This window comes from Alternaria incomplexa (assembly GCF_024043165.1).
Source record: "Alternaria incomplexa strain BMP 0042 chromosome Unknown scaffold_1, whole genome shotgun sequence".
NCBI classification, from domain to species: Eukaryota; Fungi; Ascomycota; class Dothideomycetes; order Pleosporales; family Pleosporaceae; genus Alternaria; species Alternaria incomplexa.
This window is the reverse complement of record NW_026249850.1, coordinates 1252112-1269086: the sequence shown is the minus strand read 5'-3', so window position 1 is coordinate 1269086 and position 16975 is coordinate 1252112. Positions and strand designations below refer to the sequence as shown.

At 52.7% G+C, this 16975-nt stretch overlaps 6 protein-coding genes across 6 annotated transcripts; 1 reads left to right on the top strand and 5 right to left on the bottom strand.

Moving 5' to 3' along the window:
• Positions 1–320: 320 nt before the first annotated feature.
• J4E90_000455 (uncharacterized protein) lies at positions 321–2813 on the top strand (the record flags this gene model as incomplete). Its single annotated transcript, XM_051430051.1, has 4 exons — positions 321–576; positions 633–1086; positions 1133–2392; positions 2444–2813. The coding sequence occupies 4 exons, from the start codon at positions 321–323 to the stop codon at positions 2811–2813; spliced, it is 2340 nt and encodes a 779-aa protein (XP_051295538.1).
• Positions 2814–3417: 604 nt separating this feature from the next.
• On the bottom strand, positions 3418–6687 carry J4E90_000454 (uncharacterized protein; the record flags this gene model as incomplete). Its single annotated transcript, XM_051430050.1, has 1 exon — positions 3418–6687. The coding sequence occupies one exon, from the start codon at positions 6685–6687 to the stop codon at positions 3418–3420; it is 3270 nt and encodes a 1089-aa protein (XP_051295537.1).
• A 269-nt stretch (positions 6688–6956) lies between these two features.
• Positions 6957–7815, bottom strand: J4E90_000453 (uncharacterized protein; the record flags this gene model as incomplete). The annotated part of the gene is made up of 2 exons (XM_051430049.1): positions 6957–7697; positions 7747–7815. 2 exons carry the CDS (start codon positions 7813–7815, stop codon positions 6957–6959), a joined length of 810 nt encoding a protein of 269 aa, XP_051295536.1.
• Positions 7816–8276: 461 nt separating this feature from the next.
• J4E90_000452 (uncharacterized protein) lies at positions 8277–8974 on the bottom strand (the record flags this gene model as incomplete). Its single annotated transcript, XM_051430048.1, has 2 exons — positions 8277–8728; positions 8812–8974. The coding sequence occupies 2 exons, from the start codon at positions 8972–8974 to the stop codon at positions 8277–8279; spliced, it is 615 nt and encodes a 204-aa protein (XP_051295535.1).
• Positions 8975–9665: 691 nt separating this feature from the next.
• On the bottom strand, positions 9666–10669 carry J4E90_000451 (uncharacterized protein; the record flags this gene model as incomplete). Its single annotated transcript, XM_051430047.1, has 2 exons — positions 9666–10158; positions 10212–10669. The coding sequence occupies 2 exons, from the start codon at positions 10667–10669 to the stop codon at positions 9666–9668; spliced, it is 951 nt and encodes a 316-aa protein (XP_051295534.1).
• Positions 10670–14806: 4137 nt separating this feature from the next.
• J4E90_000450 (uncharacterized protein) lies at positions 14807–16276 on the bottom strand (the record flags this gene model as incomplete). Its single annotated transcript, XM_051430046.1, has 2 exons — positions 14807–15936; positions 15985–16276. 2 exons carry the CDS (start codon positions 16274–16276, stop codon positions 14807–14809), a joined length of 1422 nt encoding a protein of 473 aa, XP_051295533.1.
• Between the last annotated feature and the right edge of the window lie 699 nt (positions 16277–16975).

Below are 16975 nucleotides of genomic sequence, written 5' to 3'. Positions count from 1 at the left end.
AAGTTGCAGATAGCGCGGCCAATCGGTACCACGTTTCGCCGGTGGCTCCTTCCGCCGCATGCAACCCCACCAAATGCGCCTCCTAAACGGCTAAGTGGGCTGTCGTGCGCGCGCATCTTTTTGGCATTGTGACTGAGTCTGACGTTGCTTTGCTTTCGGACCGGACTCTGCACACCGAGCAGGAGTCACCATAGCGCCCGTATCTATTATAGATCTACTGCACTCCCGTCACACCCCCGAGTTGCAGCACCTCGCATACGACTGAGTCACAGCTCATACAACCCCGCCCAACGCGCCTGAGACTCGACAACACCAACAACATGGCGGACGCAGTCAAGGATGCAGTCAACTCGGCTGTCGAAGGCGTCAAGAACTTGGCCGTAGATGCCGAGAAGAAGGTTGAGCAGAAGGAAAACAAGGCCCCCAAGCCCAAGAAAGAGAAGAAGGCCAAGGGCGATGCTGGTGATGGTCGTCCCTTGATGCTCGACCCTGCGCCGGCCTTCATCGACCACCGCATCCAGATCTTCGAGAAGCTCAAGGCGAAATACGACGAAGAGATAGCCCAAAAGCCCCGCGGTACGCTCATCCCATAATGCCGCCGATTCCTAGTACTGACACCTCACGCCTTGCAGAGAAGATTACCATCACCCTTGAAGACGGCAAGAACATCGAAGGAGAGTCATGGGTTACCAGTCCCGCCGACATTGCGCGAAACATCGCGAAGAGCTTATTCGAGCGCACCGTCGTTGCGCGTCTGGACAAGGGCACACCCGATGAGACCCTGTGGGATCTCGAGCGGCCTTTGGAGAAGAGCTGCAAGCTTGAGCTTCTACCATTCGACGACCCCGAGGGCAAGAAGGTCTTCTGGCACTCGAGCGCACATATCCTAGGAGAAGCATCGGAACGCAGATTTGGATGCGACCTCTGCATTGGTCCTCCAATCGAGGACGGCTTCTACTACGAGATGGCTCTTCCAGACAACGCCGCAGTCGATCCCGCCGACCACAAGCCGCTCGAGACCATTGTCAACACTATTGTCAAGGAGAAGCAGCCATTCCAGCGCTTGACCCTCTCCAAGGACGACCTGTAAGATTGTCGCCCCTCATGTAAGAAGAATGCTAAAACTTTCCAGACTCGAGATGTTCAAGTCGAATAAGTACAAGCAGCACATCATCAAGGACAAGATCGCCGACGGCACCTTCACCACCGTGTACCGAAACGGACCGCTGATCGATCTGTGCCGAGGACCACACGTACCACACACAGGGCGGATAAAGCAGTTCAAGGTCATGAAGAACTCCGCGTCATACTTCTTGGGTGACGCCAAGAACGACAGCTTACAACGTATCTATGGTGTCTCATTCCCCGATAAAGACGCAATGCAGGCCCATCTCAAGTTCCTCGAAGAGGCTGCAAAGCGAGATCATCGCAAGATTGGAAAAGAACAAGAACTGTTCTTCTTCCATGAATACAGCCCGGGCTCATGCTTCTTCCTCCCGCACGGCCAAATCATCTACAACACACTACAGGCCTTCCTTCGCGAGGAATACTGGAACCGTGGGTACCAAGAGGTGGCATCACCAAACATGTACAACTCAGCGCTGTGGAAGATCTCTGGTCACTGGCAGCATTATGCGGAAGACATGTTCACCTTTGATGTTGAGAAAGAGAAATGGGCGCTGAAGCCCATGAACTGCCCTGGACATTGCCTGATCTTCAAGCACCGCGAGCGAAGTTACAGGGAACTGCCCATTCGCATGGCCGACTTCGGTATCTTACATCGAAACGAGGCTAGCGGTGCGCTCACTGGTCTCACGCGAGTCCGTCGTTTCCAGCAGGACGACACTCACGTATTCTGTACCCAAGATCAAATCACAGAGGAGATCTTTGCACTTTTCGACTTCCTCAAGGCGGTATACGGAAAGTTTGGCTTCACATTCAAGCTGAAGCTGAGCACACGTCCAGAAGGATTCCTTGGCGACATCGATACCTGGAACAAGGCAGAGGCCAAGCTGACTGATGCTTTGAACGAGTTCACAGCTGCCGGTGGTGGCGCTTGGGAGCTGAACCCTGGAGATGGTGCCTTCTACGGCCCCAAGATCGACATTACCATCTCTGATGCATTGAAGCGAGAGTTCCAGTGTGCTACCATTCAACTCGACTTCCAACTGCCTAATCAGTTCGAGCTCGAATACATGACGTCCGAAGTCATTCCCACAAAGTCCAAGGACCAGGCTCAGGCTCAGGAAGGCGGGCACATTGAGCAGAAGAAGGAGAAACTGGAAGGTGCCGACGTCACAATCCCCAAGAAGATTAAGGAGCCGCAACCAGGCTACGCTCGTCCTGTCATGATTCACCGCGCTATCTATGGATCCTTCGAGCGATTCATCGCGTAAGCTTCAGTCTCTACAAATTGCCCCAACATGTTTACTGACAAGGATAGTATCCTCACAGAGCACTTCGCCGGTCGATGGCCCTTCTGGCTCTCACCTCGCCAGGTCATGGTCATTCCCGTTATGCCTGGCGCGAACGACTACGTCAAGGAAGTGCAGACAGCGCTCCGCAAACACCACCTCCACGCCGATATTGACATCAGCGGCAACACCATGCAAAAGAAGATTCGCACAGCGCAACTCGCACTCTACAACTTCATCATGGTCGTTGGTGCCGAGGAACAACAAGCAAGGGCTGTGAACTGGAGAAACCGCGACGACCAAGAGACACAGCAGCGAGGTGTCATTGTACCGCTCGACGAGGCGATAGAGAAGCTGGTCAAGTTGAGGGATGAGCGCAACATCGAGAACAAGGTCTAAATTCTGAGTGGGAAGATATATCAGCAAGATGCATAGGAAGGCGTACGAGGTATGAAGATACGATTTGATGAAGGTGGAAAAAAGGTAGTGGAGTGCTTATGGACCTTCAGTGTCGGTTACAATATGGACCAGAAGTTGACCACAGCTATATCATCGCATGAATGATCTCGAATGAAGTACGTTTGAGCAATGACTGTTGCCTGCAATGCTCAGTATCTCGAGAGAGTCAGATGCCATGGTTTGTCAAAACGAATATTGTGGATAACTGAGAAGATTACATCTCATTTAGCAACGACTCAGAACCCGGCACATATAGCTACACTCACTGTGACATGTGCAAATGAACATCAAAAGTAGAGTGCTAAAGCGGCACAAATATCGACATTCAAACGAAACAAACAATCTGTAAGTGGTATCTAGCGAGCGCGATGAATGATGGAAAGCATGCTTGCAACGCCGTGCATAGGTATAATAAAAACGCCTCGCGCAAAACAATAGAGCAATTCGCCAACTCCGTCGTAATCAGGTTCGTGTCCAACTTTGCCATCTCCTCTTCTCACCCCTTTGAGAGCGTGTGAAACATCAGTATACAGCATCCTGCAGATCACCATCCACCCCTAACCCTCCTAACCTTCTCCTTCCCACCAACGCGACCGGCGGTGATGCGGCGGACCCATCGCCTGATAGCCCAGCCTCTGGCCAAGGCCTGGAAAGCCAGGACATCGCTTTCCAGTTGTTGACGTCGGGCATCTTGGATTGCCTTCCAACGTCGCTGAATGATTGTGGCGGCATCGACCATCTTCTGTCGAGCCTGTGCTACTACAGCGCATTCATGCGCTATCTTCATGGCTTGGATGCGAGTACTGATCTGGCGGCGGAGGAGGAAACGACGAACAGCTGACTGGATAGTCGATGCGGCGCGGTGTGTACGAGCAAGTGGCAACAAGCGACTAGCCAGGAAGGACAGTGTGAGGAGGGTGAAGTCTCGACTTGGGATGGAGCGAGCGGTGTTGTGCTGCGGCGTGAAGAGCGCAATGAATGAGGTTGAGCAGCCGACGGCCTTGAGCTTTGCTGCCAGACCCAGACGTCCGTTTCCTTCAGTGGAGATGGTCAGGTTTGAGGGCAAGTAAGTATCTACAATGACCTCTAGGACCTTTGGATCCGCGAAGCTCGTTGTCAAGTTTGCGACGCGCAAGCCATGGAGACGAGCAATGGAGCGGGACCAGGAAAGAAGAAGACGCTTGTGGTATGCCATACCGTCCAGCTCAGATGTCTCTTCCTCTTCGTTCTCAGAATCGAGGACTCGTCCCTCGTAGCTGTCTCGGGCTCTGTACCACTGGTTGCGGAAGCGCTCCGTCTCTTTGACCAGCTGCGGCCAGTCGACAAGACTCCCAAGGCCGCACTTGCCGACAAGGGACCAAAGAAGCGAAAGCGTCTTCTCGCGATGTCCGTCAACGATATCTTCGGCTCGGATGCCGCTGACCGCTGCGCTAGGCATGCCTGGTACATTGCTCAATGCAGCCAGGGCGACCTGGACGTTGTAGACCTTCTGAGGACGGCCAATGGCCGGGTATTTGAGGTGTTGGGAAAGGATCCAGGTGTCCTTCTGCGAAGGGTCGAGGGAACTGTTGAGAAGCTCACCGCTGGGCAGGTTAAGAGTGACGGTGTCGTCCTGCTGTGTTCCAGGGGTGGTAGACGGATAGAGAAGTAGCTCTACAAGACGAGTGAGTACGATGCCATCACGGAGGTCGATGGCGATGTTGTCGATCTGATAGGTGTACTCCTGTAGTGGATACTGAACATGTTCGACCTTGTAGTTGAGGTGGTTTAGGGGCCGAGTAATGTCGCCGTGCGAAGGTAGCAGCATCTTCGATAGTTGGTGCAGGATCTCAACAGACGTCTTGTATGATGACGTTGTCTGGAAAAGGCAGCCTGGCAAAGCGTCCGTTGTCTTCGCTTGATCGAGGATGAGAACCAGCATCAGACTTCGCAGTGCAGTACGCCGCCACGACCAGCCTTGGGAGCCAAAGTCATCATCACCACGTGTAAGGCTTGCAATGCTGCCGCCTCCGGATTTGACCCTGACAGCGTCCTCGTTCTTGATGAGAAAAGCGGACAGGAAGCTTTCGATCGCCCGGCGCTCTGCGCGATACTGGCGAGAGCCATCATCTGAGCACGTTGAGCCTGTGGACAAACGGCAGGGCGTTGTGATTTGGCGACCGACAATAGTCTCAGCCGCGGCACGTAGTGCGTTTAGATCGTATGACTTCGTCCACAGGTTGAGAAACTTCTTGCGCAGTCCGACGTCGTCTTTGAGTCTAAGTGTCTGGGCGAGGAGGTCCTTCGGTATGCTCAGTGCGCCGAACTGAAGCGAAGCCTGTAGTCGCTTGTGGAGTGATGGCATTGCGGGATCGTGGTAAATGGCAAGCATCTTCTTGCGCATCTCCTCCGGACTCTGTTCCGCGTTCGGGTCCTTGGCCGCCGAGTCAAACACGGAGTTGAGAAGCTGCGTGATGGCGACTTCCTGATAGGTGAGCCAGTTGTCCTCGTACAATTCCGGCTGAACCAGATCCTCTTGCAGTACTGGGTACTTCTCTCTTGATTGCGGTCGCTGGCCCACTTCGTGCAGCATGGTGATACTGCTCGCGACACTTCCAGTCTTCTGACGACGCAGAGCTGTGGGTGGAGACTTGTCGGCGTGAAAGGGCGAGGAAGATAGTGGTGCGCGCTTCGCTTTGGCCAGTTTCGCTCGTTCCGTCTTGATAGTCGTCCTCAAAGATGCCCTGCTTGTCGCGGCAGAGGCGGTGCCATCTGCTCTTGCCTTGAGCGCCTTTGCTGGTGGATCGTCTTGAGCCACGTGTGACCGTGGTCGTTTCTGGGATCCCTCCGGCCTCTTCTTGGTGTGTAGTATCCGTTCGGGCTCTTTCGGGGCGTTGAAATGTACTTTGGGTGCTTTTGCGTCGGGCTTCTTTGTATCGGCCTTGGTGAAGTTGATCTCGATGTGTACTCCGTTCTTCTTCTTCTCGACAGCCTCCATTCCCGGTGGAAGGTTCTCTTTTCCTCCTCCTGAGCCCACGACGTCACTCGAGAAGGACGAACCCTGTGACGAGCGCGATGCGGTACTCAGAGGACCTCGCTTCGGTGGTGCAGCCAGAGACTTGCGCGGTAGCTTCTTCTCCCTCTTCAACGCTGGCATGAGGTTGTTTCCTTCCTCCTCGGAAAGTGTGACCAGATCAAGTCCGATATCTGGTGACGGCTCCCGAACGTTGCGCGACGCGTGTGTAGGCTGTCCCGGATGGATGGTGAAGACTGACGTGTCATCAGACGGTATGTAGATGGTCCTCCGTCGCAGGTCTTTCTTAGGGGCCTGCTTCTTGAGCTCCTTCCTCTCCAAAACGTCTTCTTGTAGCCGTACAGTCGCATTGACATCTGTCACATGCCTGTCGCTAGGTGCGTGTGAGACACGTCTCCGATGCGGCTTCTCCAGTTGTGGTTCCTGGGCAGGCGCGACTGCCTTGGGTATTCTCTGCGCGGGGTGCGCAAGTATGGTGCTCTTCTTTGTCCTCGCAGCGGCGGGAACAACGCTGGCGCGGCTCCTCCTCTTGACCGCAAACTCGGCTTGCTGCTGCTCTTCCTCCTGCGCGACATCCTCGAAGATGTCCAGCGAGGGGTTGAAGGCAGGCTTGTGTGTGGCACGCATCGGTCGTCGCGGCTTGGCCTGGCGGGGCTTCAGTTCGGTTGTGTATTCGAGGTTTGCCGTCGTGTTGTTGTCGTCGAAGTAGGAAGGCGCGTAGTGGCTGCCGTAGCCGCTGTAATAGCTGCCCGTGGAGGAATAGGGCGCCGGGCAGGGAGTGCCTGCCGTGTATCCGTACATGGTGGCGGGTAGTTGAGTCGGTCTGCTGGCAATGTGTTGTCGCGCCGGCGCATATAGGTTGTGAGGGATCCTCGTCCAAGAGCGTTCAGGATTAGTTGCGTGGGCGCACGCTTAGCCCGTTGTGGCGCGGCAAGCGGGTCCCGTTTATCAACACTATCAACGCTGTCGACCGGGCAACAGCGGCCCTGCCAAACATCCGAACGACCATCACCAACTTGACGTCACTAGGCATGACGCGCTACCATAGCATACCATACAATACAGTGCATCTAAGGAATGCCCCGACCGGCTCTGATGGCCTTGGCTGCTTCCGATTGTGCTCTGTCCTCTGCATACCGCTGATAGATCGGCAAGTAATGCTCCCTCTCGCTCAGCGTTTCTTTGACGCTCTTCCTGCTCTCCACAGCAGATAGCCATTTCCTGAACCGCTTCCAGACCTCTTCGTCGTCCCCACCTTTCCCTTCATCAGGAATGCCCGACCCACCCTTGAAGTGGTCGAACACCCACAGCCTGTTTCCCCATGGGGCCAGAACAATGTCAATAAGTCCAAAGTCCTTGCCTGAGAAGTACGGCCCCTCAGCATCCATCTCACGTGTGAACTCTTTGAGATGGTTCAAGAATTCCTTCTGCTTCTCCTCCAAGCCATCGCCCTGATGTTGCAGAAAACGGTGGTAGGCAGGGATGATGCGACTGCCTACATAGTCGGTCCAGATCCTCGTCCTAGCTCTCTGATAGGGATCCATCGGCATCAGGTGCGGTGTGTGCTGAGGGAATGCCTCTTCCAGGAACTCGCAGAGAACAGTACTCTCATAAAGTGGCTTGTTCTGGTATTGCAGCGTTGGGACTAGACCACGGGGGTTGAGATCCAACAGAGACTGTGGCTTGTGGTACGGGTTGACCTCAATATACTGGTACTGTATACCCTTCTCCTCTAGCGCTATCCATACGCGCTGCACAAAGGGACAGAACCATCCCGAGTACAGTTTCAGGGGGCACTCGGCTGAGTGAGCCTTCGAATATTAGCAACGAAGAAGATACTATAGGTGTGCGTTTGCTTACTTTGACCGTCGCTGCTGCAAGTCCTGTCGCTTCAGGATGAAGGTCCGCGTCAGGATGATCTTTGCCCATGGTAGTGGTGATGGTAGTTATCGGAGTTGTGCAAGTATAATGTAGCTGTTGACAAGAAGTATGCTCTTAGGCATATGGCGACCCCTCAAAGGCTATATAGCAGCGATCGCCATCTTTACGAACTTCGACGCCATATACATGGATCGATCACATCATCGTCAAACGTCGTGGCCATGACGAAAGTGGGGTAGCCTCCAATCGCAGCTATCCACCTTCGGAAGCTCGTTTACACATCCCTTCAAGCGCACATGCATGTATGGACGGTGATTGCTTCCATGCTTTTCAATGTGTGCTCTGTTTTGCACATCACGCCTTTTATATATACATTTTCGAAGTGCATTGCATCGCGCATGTGTCATTGGATATGGTTATTATTGTAAATCTGCAAGCCTTCATAGCTTCGATGGAGATCTACCAAGATCTCAACATATTCCCATTACATTAAGAGTGCTTGTGTGCACTTACATCGACCTGGCCTTCTCCAAATCCGCCTCCTTGAGTTCCCTCAGCTTGCCGGTGTTGGCAACGCCACCTGTGACATTCGCGCTGATGATCTCCTTCGCGTAACCCAAGAGGCCGACATCTGTGACGTAGTACGAGACGTACTTGCTCTTGATCTCAATCAGAGTCATGCGGGGGTCTTCGGGGCCACCAGTGTGCTTGCCATCACCGAGATCACCGAACCATGCTGCAGCGCCGCGGCTCCATACCTCCTTGATGCGGGGATCGCTGTTGTCTGTTGTTGTGGCAGTTCCTGTGATGGAGGCCCACTCTTGTGTCTTCAAGTCCTGGAACGAGATCTGGACTTCTTTGTTTTGGTTCAAGTCGTTGAACTTTTGCGAGTGGTTGTTGGCGAGGAAGAGGAAGTCGGGACCGTCGCGGCGGGCGAGGGCCATGGAGCGACCGACGGGGCCTAACAATGGTTAGTTTAAAGCTACGTGGTATAGAATTGAGGGGATAGAGCTTGAGAGTGCAGGAATGTAGGGGTGAACATACCGACACCATTGCGGTATGTGTTGAGCATGCAAATCTTCTTGCCGTCTACCATCTCAAAGAACTGCTTGATCTGCTGGTCCTTGGGCGTCTCATCGTCGTACTGCTTCGCGACAGAGGGGTCGGTCTTGGAGTTGACCTCGCTAGCCTTGAGTTGGTCGGGCATTCTGGAGATGTGTGTAGTAGAGAAGTATCGAGGAGTAGTTGTTCTGATAGGTGTTGTAATGCGAGTTGCAAGTTGAATTCTGGGTAGAGCTGTTCGTGCAGAGCGTACAAGTAGTCGAGGGCCAGCAGACATCTTGGTATAGGCTGCTCGTGATATGTACGTGGACGTAACGGTGAGATCAGAGGGTCAAGTAACAGCGGATATTCCACGCCGACGCGAGCCCATGTGGCTGGTCGAGGGACGCCTCATAAGCAACATGACGTCGTGATGGAGCGCGTTCGGTGGGCTGGTGGCACATTGGGTGGAGGTGGAGGCATTCTAGACATATGCATGACGATGTTGTTAATTCGCGTTAGGTGCGCGGCACGCTAAGACGCGCCCGATCGATCTCTCCCGGTAGCTGCCTTCGGGGCCGGTGTGCACAGAGTCCGAAAGGCGCTCGTATACACGCATCTCATGTGAGAAGATGCCGTCTCGCCGAAGGGCGCGATGGTATTCGTTCCGTGCAAGGCACGAAAGGGTGGGTGGGTCTCAGCATTGGTAGCGGTCCTGTTCCGCACTGCAGCGACTACGCATGTCCGAAAGGAAGGCTAACACGTCCAAAATGTCGCTTCATCTTGATAAGTAGGAGGCGTAACGTACATTCTTCCATCTAAACATCTAGTCGTAGAAAGAGGGTCTGGCTAACACATCAAACCGCCCTCCCAAAGTGGTCGCTCGCTAGATCCCTGCTGTCCCAACGCTCATCGTCGAGTCTTCTCTGTGAATTCAGTTCAATGGTCTTCGTTGCGGGTATTTCGATCCCTCTCTCGTCAACGCCACCCGTACTACTGCTCGCATTATCGTCGCTCAATCGATGAAACTTGCCGAACTCGGAGACGTTCCCTAGCTCGAAGACTTCAGGCTGCGTGTGGGTCGATGTGAATGTTCTTTTGACATGACTTCTGGTCACACCGACAGTAGACTTTGTATGTGTAACGAAGCCCTGCAGATGGAGGGCCTTGGCAAACATCCGAAGAAGAGGTTTGAACGAGAGGGCACAAGCGCTGAGAAGATACATGCCCGGCTCTATCATTGTCCAGTTTATGAGCGCAACATGATTCCATGTCACATCCGTAAGAGGTCCGGCTTCCGCGAGGGTTTGGGCGAACACGACGGTGCGAACTATGGATGCGACGATACCACTATATATCGGTCAGCTACGAATAAGGCTTGGGAAGTACAACTGGAAACTTACACGCTTCCGGTCAGGAAAATGAGTAACAGCCCAATTCTTCTTCCAATACTGATCTTCAGACACCACACTGTTCTTAGAGGTAGTATCAAGACGGCCAAATCGGTTGCGATGTTAGGTACGCTAGAGCTGTTCGCGAAGACTTGAACGTTGAAGCATCTTCCGTTCGGAATGTTCTTGTCCCAATTGAACCTGAAAGGCATGCACTGGAACCCGACAGCTACTGTGAAAGAGATCCAGGTAGAAAGAATGAGAACGACTAGCGTCTTAGCAGCCAGACGCTCGTACTTGTTGGTAAGGATATGCAAATAGAGCAGTACAACGGTGAGTTTTGGGAATGCGACAGCTGCTGGATGCAGGACCTCTTGTATCATAATGCCTTTGAAGTGCTCGGATATCTTTGCCGGATCTGTGGACGCAATGTAGGCCATATGTCGTCCAGTGCTGGCTTTTTCGACCATGACTGATTGATATGTTAGCTGGCGCAAGCAGTCTTCAAGGCGTTGCATACTTACCGATACCAACAATGCAAAGGCCCACCTCAGCTAGCCATGCAAAAGGAACGAGAACATCTTCGATGTTCAACGCGGTACTCGTGAGATAGCGTGAGTAGTAACGTAGGGCAACAAAAGATGTGCAGAAAAAGATCAGCAGGCAGGCTGTCGCTTTGATAGTTGGGCCTCGATCTTCGGCCAGAAACTCTGGCGAGGTATATTGCGATAGACTCATAACAAGACTAGAGAACCTTCAGCTGCCAAAATGACTACCAGAGTCACGTATTCGGCAATCTGAAAGTAGAAAGAACGGCCACGAGCCGACCGAGCGCATATCCTGTGGGTGGGGCAAGCATCAAATACTATCGCCACAAGTCATCTTTGCGGCGCGGTATGTGTTCATGGAATCTGGCTGGCCAGTGTATCAGAGATGCAGAAGCACCTAGCGTGTCTGTGCTAACCTCGAGGCATGTACCTTGGTCGAGGAGATCTGAACCATTGAGGTAGCTCTGGGGAACGCGCCAAAATGGATAACGGGGATATCAGACGTGTTTGGGAAGACCACATAGGCTGATGCATTGTGACAGGTCGCATGTTGGTACCTGCAATCCCAAGTTGGCAGATGGGTTTTCTTCCGAGTTTCTGGGGTATATGTAAATAAGCTTATGGGCCCGTCGTTGGTATGACGTTGGACGAACGCATAGCTTTGCGCTCACTAACTCGATAGAATCGATTACGACAAGGCAGAACTGTTCTTGATTCGTCGTCAGCAGTCCTGATTACCTTTTATTGTTGGTGTTGGATGGGCCATCACTTCGTAGCAGCCGGTTGACCTTTCGAAGCATTGAGGGGATATCCGAGGCATGTGTGTGAGTGGAGGATACATTGGCTGTTGCCATGGATGAAACGCGCATGTTCGCCCTGAATGCAGGCTGCAAGCGAGATCTAGTTTTCAACTCTGCCGCAAGGGATGTTCGTGTCGGGTCAACACAATACAGACCTGAAGGGGCTTGGGAGATCTGAAACGCAGCTTCCTGCGGTTTTCTACGCGCATGAACGGGTACATGAGGGTACCTTGCAGCCATCGGATCGCGAATATGGGCGACAAAGATCGCATGCGCTCTGAAATGAAGTGCTTCATCATGTATCCGGCCTTGACGTTCGTCGCGAGAAAGTTCGCAATCTCGTACAGAACCCACCAGCCGGAACTAAGGGCGTAAGGCGCTGGTATCAGGTGACGCGACACCAACACATTGTTGCACAGTACCTGCTTGTGGGAAGTCCCAAGAGGTTGCAAGAGGTTGGTGGTATGTTCAGAGCCAGTGACGTGAGTGCTCGGTTGGATAAAATGATGAGTTGCGGTGAGGCTGTTGCCGCGAGACTGTGAGACACCCCGAGTCAGAGCCCCGCACGAGCCACAACGCACGCACTCAGATGACGAAGGAACCTTCACCATGGAAAGAACCACGGCACAAATCCATCTGCAGATGTGCGAATTCCTCTGATGCAAAGACATGCAACGATCGCGCTCAGGTCTCAGTTTCGCTATGTATTCTACCAGAATCCTTCGCTAACCATTTGCGCAATGGAACGCCCTGAAGGATGCAGATTTCGAGATGTTCGCGCCCTTTTGCGATAAAGGGCGACGAACTGTTTCTTTATGTATTCTTGATATATGACTTCCTGCCATGGATTCATCTTCGGATACGACATCTCACTTTGCTTCCTTCCATCACGTACCTCTTCGTCATCAGTCAGCATGCCGAACGAAGATGCCGAAGTATATGCCCTTATGTCTGAGGAGGGACGGAAGTGGATGGAACAATACCCACTTCACGACAGCGATTGCGAAATCCACACCGCGGCTTACAAAGGCGATGTAGCTCTGGTCACATCTATACTAGAGAACAACACAACCGCCACCACGAACATCGACGCCCGCAACAGGAACGATTTCACCCCTTTACACCTCGCTATACGCGCTGATCACGGATCGGTTGTACAACTTCTCTTGGAAGCTGGTTCAGATCCTACACTCAAAGACGACCTCGAGCCAGCCTACCAAGTTTCGTTGTCTGCACTTGACCTTGCAGCTTGGCTGGGAAAACCAAATGCTTTAGCCGCGCTCCTCGACCACGATATCAGTATATCGCCATCCGCGCTGTTTGTGTCCGCATCTAAGAATCACGTGGGTTGCCTTGCCTTGATTCTAGAAAAGCAGGGAACTCGCGACTTCTCCAATATGTCTAGGCTAGAGGCTGTACGGCTAGCCATAGAAAGAGCGGCCTTGTGTTGGCATATAGAAGCTATTGAGCTGCTTATCGACTACTACCATACAAGGTTTTCAGATCCCGTACGCCTCAACGGAAACGGGACAGCTCTAGGAAAAGCTCTTATTTGCGCCCTTTGCGACTACGACTGTGACGACCGATGTCGACCACTAGCTGTACGCTGCCCTCTAGACAAACGCGTTTCTAGCGTTATGGATAGTCTTGTCAAATCTGGTGCTGATGTCAATACGCGCAGCGATCAAGGTCGACACTCTACAGCTTTTTGGGTTTGCCTAAACATACCGCACGTGCCGCGGGACGTTGTACGATTTCTCATGGATAATGGGCTGCACGTTGATCACGTTTCGCCTGACCAAGATTCGCCGCTTTGCGGCATCATTAGCGACGCAAATGATGATCCGAGTCTCGTGGAAGATCTCATTAGAGCGGGAGCAAGCGTTTCCGGTACGAACGAGGACGGCTACACGCCATTGCATTTGGCAGCACATGTCTCCTTCGCAGAAGTTCTAATTGCGAATGGTGCGGATATTTCTGCTAGAACCCCTCAAGGACAAACGCCACTTCATACAGCATGCGAGCATGGCAATATATCAGTCGTAAAGCTGCTACTTACTCACGGCGCAAACGTTCACGACGTTACTTCAGGAAAGAGCCATCGTTCTGACATTGGGTGGACACCGCTTCTCTTTGCAGTCGGATTCTACTCTTATTCGTGGTGGTATTGCAGTAATAAGCTCGAGGAACGCTTGCAGCTGGTACAACTACTTCACAGCCACGGTGCCGATCTGCACATCAGTGCTTCAGACGGCTTCACGGCCCTTCACAGGGCCGCTCAGTGTGGTAATGAAAAGCTTGTGCGCTATCTCATCGACTCCGGTGCTGATGTGTGTGCCAAAACGACATCTGGCATGACTGCCTTGCATTGCGTGAGTGAAATCACTCTACCAGCAGATGAAGCCAAAGCCACGTCAATTATCGGCATGCTCCTCGAACATGGTGCTGAAGTGAACGCAATGAACCAAGAGGGAAAAACACCGTTGCTCAATTCAGTTGCTGCAGTTACTAATGCATCAGAGTTCCAATTCAGTCCGACAGTGTGCAATCTGCTGTTAGAGAAAGGTGCGGAGAGGACCGCAAGCAATGTTGACGGCAAGACGATGGTAGACATGGTGAACGACTCACATCGCTGGATCTTCGGCGAGGACGGACTCGTGCGGAAGAAACCTCCGCCGGTACACGTAGCGCCTAATAGGGGCAGGGGCAGGGGTAGAGGAATGTGGCCACGTGGTGGATGAGATCTTTATACGCTCCCCCTGGACACTGAACCTCACTTGAACATCACCATCAAAAGTCGCACATCATAGCCAATCCAAACAAAATTCAATTGTAGAAGCCGAAAACCATATCCAAATTAATCATACTACCAAGTAATCCAAACAGCATCTGCTATATGCAGACATCGCTAACAAAAACAAGATATGGGTATATAGATGCCGCCGTTAACAACCAAGTAAAGAAAAGGGTATAACCAATAAAGAAAGGGGTATATCCTCGTCAAAGTCGTTAAAGCGTAAAGAATCGTAATCGTAGCCGTGATTACCGGGCCCCCAGGGCCGGATGCCAAGAGTGGAGAGAGAGAGGAAAAGAGATGCCGACCAGCGCCATGAACACAACAGAGTAGAGAGAGAAGTCAACCAGCAGGAACGCCAACACCAGTAAGCAAGAGCGAATAGCAGACTCGCAGTAAACAAAACATGAAAAGGGAGGAACAAACAGTTGTACAAACATAAACGAACACCAACGAGATGATTCTCTAATCACCTCGTCGCATGAAGCCAAAACGCTTCTTTTTCTTCGCGTCCTTGGCATCTGCCGTGGGCGCATTGGGATATCCATTCAGAGCAGCCTCAGTGTTGAGGCGTTCAGCTTCCTGGTAATCAAAGGGCATGTTCCAGCGTCTCTCGGGTATCTCTCCCAGTCTCGTGCTACCGGAAGCAAATGTATAGCTCGATGGTGTGGCTTTGTCCAAGCGGCGGCGGAAATGGAGGGTTGCTGGGGCCTGGTCGAGGAGTGGTGGAGGGGATAGGTAGGAGGGTTTCTCCGGGACTGGGGGAGGCTTGGAAGAGACTGCAGGTTTGGAGTGAGCAGGAGATGGTGAGCGGCGGGATGTAGGGGTAAAGGTGGGGAGCTTGGGGGTGGGCTCGTTATGGTGCTTTGGGGAGGGCGATTTGGTAGTTGTGTGGGCGTTCTCTTGAGGCCATGGTTCGCGCGGGTCGTCGAAGGAATCAACGCGCTTTTTGACACCACCACTACTGGCCTTTGGTGCTGCGCCACCTAGAGTGCCTCTGATGACACCAGATGTCTCAAGCTCGAATGGGTCGACAGGTACGTACAAGGGTAGCTGTGGAGCCATCTGGATCTTCTTTGGCTGAGGGGATGCCAGCGGTGAAGAGCTGCGAGATGAACTTGACGGCGATTTCACTGAAGAAGATTCCTTACTCGACGAGCTGCCCTTGCGGGTGGTCTTAGGTCGCATGACGACGAGCCGGGGTTCATTCGAGCTTCGGTTCTTCATGGGCATGCGTGTGACTACATGACCCGAGGAACGTTGACGAGTGGAGCTCGACTTCTTCTTCTCCTTCTCAGGGCTAGTGCTGCGAGGGGAGCAGTCGTGGTGTTTGCTTGTGCCACATCGCGGGCACGGTGGAGCGCCAATGTTATGCAGCTGGAGTTGAGATTGGCTTAGTCGCTGATATAACTGGGTAAGGCTTTGTATTGCTTCACGCCGCGATGCGTCGGACAGGTGGGTCAACGACTTGTAGTCTATGTCTAGGTGACCCTTTCCGCTTTTTTGCGCGTCATGGTTCAGGAACGCTGCGATGATGGCAACGAGGCCTGTGTTTAATTTGATCAATGTCTCTGCGAGTGACTGGTGCGCGATAGCTGCATTACGTTAGTACGGCTTATGTGTTGGGTGGACTTCATACTTACCATCGCCCTTTGCGAATCGCGGCCCGATGCCGCTGTAGTAGCATTCAGTATACTTTCCGGCTACCTCCTCTGGCCCTCTGCGCAAGCTTTTTGAGAGTTGGTGCTCGGCAGTACTTGTTGAATCAGGCGTGTCGGTATCTCTCTTTGATCTGCGCTTTCTTCTTCTTTCGCGCAAGCTTTTGAAGATATCCAGTCCATTTTGAAAAGCTTCTATGATGCCTGAGACGCATGTAGATACCTCGGCCTCTTCAGGCCTACGCGCAACATGCGCATGGTCTAACTTGACCGCCATCGCTAAAACGCAAGACAACGAACAAGGAAAAGATGCAAAGCAAAATGGAACTGAAGAGAAGGGAAGAGAAAAGGACGATAGGTATACAAAATTGCAATAAACAAAGTGCGGTCTAAGCATCCATTAGCGAGAGTGAATGAAGAGTCATCCAAAAAGCCAAATCACAACGTTAACCTCAAGTCGTGTTAAGTCGAGTCAAGTCGCCGTTAACACGCTCGCCCAAGACGGGGGCCCTTACACTTATTCCGTTGGCAGCCCGACCCTGGTCTGCACACGCCCTCGAGGGCTTGCAAGTGTGTCGCAGGGCTTGCGTTCCTGCAGCTGTTACTGGGTGCTACCCACCGTCCTCGCACCGCCTAGGCCGCCGTTTCAACCTGGTGCTGTTCACAACCTGCACGTAGCCGCCTCGATATGGTGTCTTGGGAGGCAGTCGAGGTTTGACTGGACACGTGTTTCGCGCTAGCGGCAAGCGAAGACGGGATGGGGCAGGCTAGGCCGGCATCGATAAGCTTTGTGGGTCTGGTAGTGGAGGGCCGAGTGCGTGCATGTACATGTGCATTCGAATGTGCATCAAACCATCGTCCAGTGTCGTCTCGGGGGCTGGATTCCTGCGAGTTGAAGAGCATGTGCGTGCGGGGTGCATACAGGATGAATGGTTAACAAGGCATGCTTCATTGTTTTGTTCAATGATGGTGATAC